This window comes from Pezoporus wallicus, unplaced genomic scaffold (genome assembly GCF_028554395.1).
Source record: "Pezoporus wallicus isolate ANWC-B61680 ecotype Strahan unplaced genomic scaffold, APGP_CSIRO_Pwel_v1 contig_14603, whole genome shotgun sequence".
Taxonomy (NCBI): Eukaryota; Metazoa; Chordata; class Aves; order Psittaciformes; family Psittacidae; genus Pezoporus; species Pezoporus wallicus.
The window spans coordinates 1-6,689 of NW_026641108.1; the positions used below are offsets into that span (position 1 = coordinate 1).

A 6,689-nucleotide genomic window follows, 5' to 3' on the forward strand; every position below is an offset into this window, starting at 1 on the left:
GGGCGGTCCGTGGGGCCGGTCGGGAAGGGGCCGGTCCCGGACGTCCTCCCCGCCCCGCTCGGTGCCGCCATGGCGGAGCCGGGCGCGGGGGACCCCGGGGCTCTGCTGAGCAGCGGCAGCGAGCGGCGGTGCCGGGCGCGGTTGGCGGCGGCTGCGGGGCGCGGGGGGGCAGCGGCGGCCGCGGTGCTGGTGCCGCTGTGCTCGGTGCGGGGCCGGCCCGCGATGCTCTTCACGCTGCGCTCCCGCAGCCTGGGCGGGCCCCACAGCGGCGATGTCAGGTACCGGCACCGGGCACCGAGCACCGGGAACCGGAGCCTTAAACCCCCCCCCCCCCCCCCCCCCCTCTCCCGCTCCCTCCTTCTCCCTTTGGGTCTTGCAGCTTCCCCGGGGGGCGGCGGGACCCGGCGGACGGAGACGCGGTGGCCACGGCGCTGCGGGAGACGCGGGAGGAGCTGGGGCTGGCGCTGGGGGAGCCGAGCGTGTGGGGGCAGCTGCGGACCCTGCCGGACCGGGTACCGGGCACCGGAGACGGGACAAGGACACACAGGGGACGAGGGCATTAGGGCAGGGACATGGGGTGGGGAGGGTAGGGGGGGACACGGGCACGGGGGGACAGGGACATGGGGTGGCAAGGACTGGGGTTATAGGGATGTGGGGTTATAGGGATGTGGGGTTATAGGGACATGGGTTATAGGGATATGGGTTTATAGGGATATGGGGTGGGACATAGGTGACACAGACACAGCGTGACAGGGATATGGGGTGGGACATGGACACGGGGTGGCAAGGACTTGAGTTATAGGGATATGGGGTTATAGGGATATGGGGTGGGACATGGACACGGGGTGGCAAGGACTGGAGTTATAGGGATATGGGGTTATAGGGATATGGGGTGGGACATGGACACGGGGTGGCAAGGACTGGAGTTATAGGGATATGGGGTTATAGGGATATGGGGTGGGACATGGACACGGGGTGGCAAGGACTGGAGTTATAGGGATGTGGGGTTATAGGGACATGGGGTGGCAAGGACTGGGGTTATAGGGATGTGGGGTTATAGGGATATGGGTTATAGGGATATGGGGTTATAGGGATATGGGGTGGGACACAGGTGACACAGACACAGCGTGACAGGGATATGGGGTGGGACATGGACATGGGGTGGCAAGGACTTGGGTTATAGGGATATGGGGTGGGACATGGACATGGGGTGGCAAGGACTGGGGTTATAGGGATGTGGGGTTATAGGGATATGTGTTATAGGGATATGGGGTTATAGGGATATGGGGTGGGACACAGGTGACACAGACACAGGGTGACAGGGATATGGGGTGGGACATGGACATGGGGTGGCAAGGACTTGGGTTATAGGGATATGGGGTGGGACATGGACATGGGGTGGCAAGGACTGGGGTTATAGGGATGTGGGGTTATAGGGATATGGGTTATAGGGATGTGGGTTTATAGGGATATGGGGTGGGACATGGACACGGGGTGGCAAGGACTCGGGTTATAGGGATATGGGGTTATAAGGATATGGGGTGGGACACAGGTGACACAGACACAGCGTGACAGGGATATGGGGTGGGACATGGACATGGGGTGGCAAGGACTTGAGTTATAGGGATATGGGGTTATAGGTATATGGGTTATAGGGATATGGGGTGGAACACGGGTGACACACACAGGGTGACTGGGATATGGGTAAGAGGGACACAGGGCACTGGCTGCAGGCAGATTTGGGTGACAGGCACGTGATGGGTGCCCATGTGGGATGCAAGGGGTCATGGGTGGCACTGTGGGGATGGGGGGGTCACCAATGGCACTTTGGGGACAGGGGGGCCACCAATGGCACTATGGGGACAGGGGGCAGCAGTGGCACTATAGGGACGGGGGGGTCACCAGTGGCACTACGGGGATGGGGGGTCACCAATGACACTATAGGGACGGGGGGGTCACCAGTGGCACCATGGGGATGGGGGGGTCACCAATGACACCATAGGGATGGAGGGGGGGTCACCAGTGGCACTACGGGGATGGAGTGGTCACCGGTGGCACCATGGGGATGGGGGGGTCACCAATGACACCATAGGGATGGAGGGGGGGTCACCAGTGGCACCATGGGGATGGGGGGGGTCACCAATGACACCATAGGGATGGAGGGGGGGTCACCAGTGGCACTACGGGGATGGAGTCGTCACCGGTGGCACCATGGGGATGGGGGGGTCACCAATGACACCATAGGGATGGAGGGGGGGTCACCAGTGGCACTACGGGGATGGAGTCGTCACCGGTGGCACCATGGGGATGTGGGGGTCACCAATGACACCATAGGGACGGAGGGGGCTCACAGGCAGCACTCTGGGGCCAGGGTTCCACCTCCCCACCCCTCGCTGACCCCCCCTGCAGCAGGGGCTGACGGTGGCCCCCGTGGTGGCCAACCTGGGTCCTCTGGAGAAGCTGACGCTGGCTCCCAACCCGGACGAGGTGGGTGACCCCGCACCGGCCCCGTGAGCAGCACCCCCTGCCCCGGTCCTGCCCCCCCCCCCCCGGTGCCACCACCGGCACCCCCCCGCCTGTGCCGCAGGTAGCGGAGGTCTTCACCCTGCCCCTGGCTCACCTCCTGCGGGAGGAGAACCAGGGCTACACCCACTTCCGCACCGCCGGCCGCTACGGCTACACCCTGCCCGTGTTCCTCAACGGGCCCCACAAGGTCTGGGGGCTCACGGCCATCATCACCGAGCTGACCCTGGAGCTCCTGGCGCCCGAGCGCTACCGCAGCAAGACCGTGGTGCCGGGCCGGCACCGCTCCGCCTGACGCCGCGGCGGCACCGCGGTTGTGCGGTTCTTTGGGCCGCGGCGATGGGGCTGCCCCCCTACCCCGTGGGTGCTGCTGCCCATCGTGGAACACTGTGACTGAGTAAAAAGCCATGTTTGGAAGTGCTCGTGCCATGGGCATCAGCGCCAGCACCATGGGGGGGGACAGGACACGGAGCTGTGCCCCTTGGCACCGGCACGAGCAACAGCGGTGCCACCGCGGTGCTGGCCCTGGGGCCATGCAGCACCCTGGCTGCTTGGTGCTGCCCCATGTCCTACCCCATAGACAGGCCATGGAGCTGATCCTTGGGGATCTCTTAAGAGATTCCCTGCTCCCAGAGAGGCAGGACCCAGCGCCCCTCCCCACTGCTCCCTTCCCACACTTCTGACCCACAACCGCCTCCTGCTGCTCTCTTCAAGCAGGGAGAGGCCCCACGAGCACAGCAGCGTTTATTGAGCCCCACAAGCTGCTCTGACCCCCACCCAGGCAGGGAGCAGCAGAACACCCCCCCCCCCAGCCTTACGCTGATGCTGCTCGGGCTTTGGCCTCCCCATAGCGCCGCATCCTCTCCTCCAGCTCGGGTCGGAAGTGGCGGATGAGGCCCTGAGCAGAGCAGGGTTAATGGGGTGGGGAAACAACTCCCACCAACCCCCCCGCCCCACATCTGCCCCCCAAGTGCTCCCCCCACCTGCACCGGCCAGGCAGCGCCGTCGCCCAGGGCGCAGATGGTGTGGCCCTCGATCTGTTTGCTGATCTCCCAGAGCGCGTCGATCTCGGCCGCCTGCGCGTTGCCCTGCACGAAGCGAGCCATCACCTTGTTCATCCAGTCCACACCTGCGGGGATGGGGAGGGCGTGAGGGTTGAGTTGGGGGGGGGGGGTGTGACCCACACCCTGCCCCACGGCTCCGTGCCCCTCGCCCCCTGCCCCACGGCTCACCCTCCCGGCACGGCGTGCACTGCCCGCAGCTCTCGTGCTTGTAGAACTCGATGAGGCGAGCGATGGCTTTGACGACGTCGGTCTGGGGAGGAAGAGGAGGGTGAAGGCGCTGCTGTGACACTGGGGTTGGGGGGAAGGCACAAAGAAGGGGCTGCTCCCTTACTGATTTATCCATGACGATGACAGCGGCCGTGCCCAGCCCGCTCTGCGCCTGCACCAGGGCGTCGAAGTCCATGAGCACCGTCTCGCACACGGACTTGGGGAGCAGCGGCGTGGACGAGCCCCCCGGGATGACGGCCAGGAGGTTGTCCCAGCCCCCCCGGACCCCCCCTGCCGAAAAACAAGGGGTCAGAGAGACCCAAAGGGGGCCCGGCGCCGGCGTGCCCTGTGCCACCTACCCGCGTGCTTCTCAATGAGCTCCTTCAGCGGCACCGACATCTCCTCCTCCACCGTGCAGGGGCTGTTGACGTGGCCGGAGATGTTGAAGAGCTTCGTCCCCGAGTTGCGCTCCCGGCCGAAGCTGGCGAACCAGGCCCCGCCGCGGCGGCAGATGGTGGGGGACACGGCCACCGTCTCCACGTTGGCCACCGTGGTGGGGCAGCCGAAGACACCTGGAGGAGGGCAGAGCACGACGGTGGCACCGGCACCGGAATGCCCCATCCCTGGCCGCGCTCCAGGCCGGGTCGGACACGGGGGCTTGGAGCAAGCTGCTCCAGTGGAAGAGGTTGGAGCTGGAGGAGCTTTAAGCTCCCTTCATCCCACCCCATCCCATGATCCTAGGAGCATCCAGCGCCGTACCCACATCAGCAGGGAAGGGTGGTTTCAGCCGGGGCTTGCCCTGCTTGCCCTCAATGGACTCGATCAGCGCCGTCTCCTCCCCGCAGATGTAGGCTCCAGCGCCCCTCACCACGAAGACATCAAAGGCGTACCCGGACCCACAGGCGTCCCCCCCCAGCAGCCCGGCTTCATAGGCCTCCCTCAGGGCCACCTGCAGCAGAGAGCGGGCTCGCGTGGCTCCCGGGGGGGGGCTCCCCTCCTTGCCCACCCCCCCAGTGCCCCCAGCCCTCACCTGCAGGTTGGAGGCCTCGTTGTAGAACTCGCCGCGGATGTAGATGTAGGCAGCGCGGGCGCCCATGGCCCGCCCGGCCACCAGGCAGCCCTCCAGCAGCTTGTGCGGGTCGTGGCGCATGATCTCCCGGTCCTTGCACGTGCCGGGCTCCCCCTCATCCGCGTTCACCACCAGGTACTTGGGTCTGGATGGGGCGGGCGCCATCACCCCTGTGCTCTGCACAAGAGCAGGGGCCCGCTGGCGCCGGTCCCGGCTCTCACCTCCCATCGGGGGGTTTGTTCATGAAGCTCCACTTGAGGCCCGTGGGGAAGCCGGCGCCGCCGCGGCCGCGCAGCCCCGAGGCCTTGATCTCGGCGAGGATCCAATCGACGCCCTTGAGCAGGATCTCCTTGGTCTTGTACCAGTCCCCGCGGCGCAGCGCGCCCTGCAGTCTGCGGAGCGGCACGGCCGGTGGCACCGGGACCACCACCGGGATCCACCCCCTCACCCACCGACCCCCGGTCCTCACCTCCAGTCGTGCCGCCCATAGAGGTTGGTGAAGATGCGGTCCTCATCCTTCAGCGACCCGAACTGCGTCTTCTTGGGTGCTGTCTGCGGGGAGACACGTACCGGTAACACCGGTAACTATGACAGTACCGGTAACACCGATAACACCGGTACCACCAATAACACCAGTAACTGCGAAAGTACCGGTAAGACCAATAACACCGATAACACTGGTAACACCGGTAACTGCAGCAGTACCAGTAACACCGATAACACCGGTAACTGCGGCAGTACCGGTAACTGCGGCAGTACTGGTAACACCGATAACATCGATAACACCGCTAACTGCGGCAGTACCGGTAACACCGATAACATTGGTAACACTGGTAACTGTGGAAGAACCGATAACACCAGTAACACCGGTAACTGCAGCAGTACTGGTAACATCGATAACATCGATAACACCGGTAACTGCGGCAGTACTGGTAACACCGATAACATTGATAACCCCGGTAACTGCGGCAGTACCGGTAACACCGATAACATTGATAACACTGGTAACTGTGGAAGAACCGATAACACCAGTAACACCGGTAACTGCAGCAGTACTGGTAGTACTGATAACACTGGTAACAACAGTAACTGTGGCAGTACCGGTAACACCAATAACACTGGTAACCACGGTACTACCGGTCACACTGATAACACCAGTAACTACGGCAGCACTGATAACACCGGTAACCACGGTAGTACTGGTAACACCGATAACACTGGTATCCAAGGTAGTACCGGTAACATCAATAACACCAGTACCTGCGGTAGTACCAGTAACACCGATAGCCACAGTACAGGTAACACCAATAACACCGGTAACCACTGCAGTACCGGTGGCAGTGATAACACCAGTAACCACCGCACTACCAGTAGCACCGGTAACGCCGGTAACCACTGCAGTACCAGTAGCACCGATAACACCGGTACCCGCCGCAGTACCGGTACCACCGATAACACCGGTAACTGCCGCAGTACCGGTAGCACTGATAACACCAGTACGCGCCGCAGTACCGGTACCACCGATAACACCGGTAACCCCCACAGTACCGGTACCACCGATAACACCGGTAACCCCCGCAGTACCGGTAATGCCAGTAACCCCCGCAGTACCGGTACCACCGATAACACCGGTACCCGCCGCAGTACCGGTACCGCCGCGGGCTCTCACCGAGAAGGAGGCCGCGGCCCCGGGCAGGCGGCGCAGGCCCAGCAGCTGCCGGGCGGCCATGGCGGGCACCGGCACCACCGTCACCTTCAGCCGCCCCCGTAGCGGCGCCGCGCTGTGACGTCACCAACCAGCGACGCGACGCTCGCCTCAGCGGTGA

At 63.9% G+C, this 6,689-nt stretch overlaps 2 protein-coding genes across 2 annotated transcripts; one reads left to right on the plus strand and one right to left on the minus strand.

Annotated features, from left to right (window-relative positions):
* Nucleotides 1–69: 69 nt before the first annotated feature.
* On the plus strand, nt 70–2,823 carry NUDT8 (nudix hydrolase 8). The gene is made up of 4 exons (XM_057422033.1): nt 70–278; nt 380–512; nt 2,410–2,487; nt 2,588–2,823. The coding sequence occupies exons 1-4, from the start codon at nt 70–72 to the stop codon at nt 2,816–2,818; spliced, it is 651 nt and encodes a 216-aa protein (XP_057278016.1). The 3' UTR covers nt 2,819–2,823.
* A 494-nt stretch (nt 2,824–3,317) lies between these two features.
* On the minus strand, nt 3,318–6,612 carry NDUFV1 (NADH:ubiquinone oxidoreductase core subunit V1). Its single transcript, XM_057422034.1, has 10 exons — nt 6,533–6,612; nt 5,333–5,415; nt 5,085–5,255; nt 4,825–5,008; nt 4,554–4,743; nt 4,154–4,366; nt 3,919–4,085; nt 3,756–3,837; nt 3,507–3,652; nt 3,318–3,421 (listed from the first exon to the last, which is right to left on the minus strand). The coding sequence occupies exons 1-10, from the start codon at nt 6,590–6,592 to the stop codon at nt 3,338–3,340; spliced, it is 1,380 nt and encodes a 459-aa protein (XP_057278017.1). The 5' UTR covers nt 6,593–6,612; the 3' UTR covers nt 3,318–3,337.
* Nucleotides 6,613–6,689: the final 77 nt, after the last annotated feature.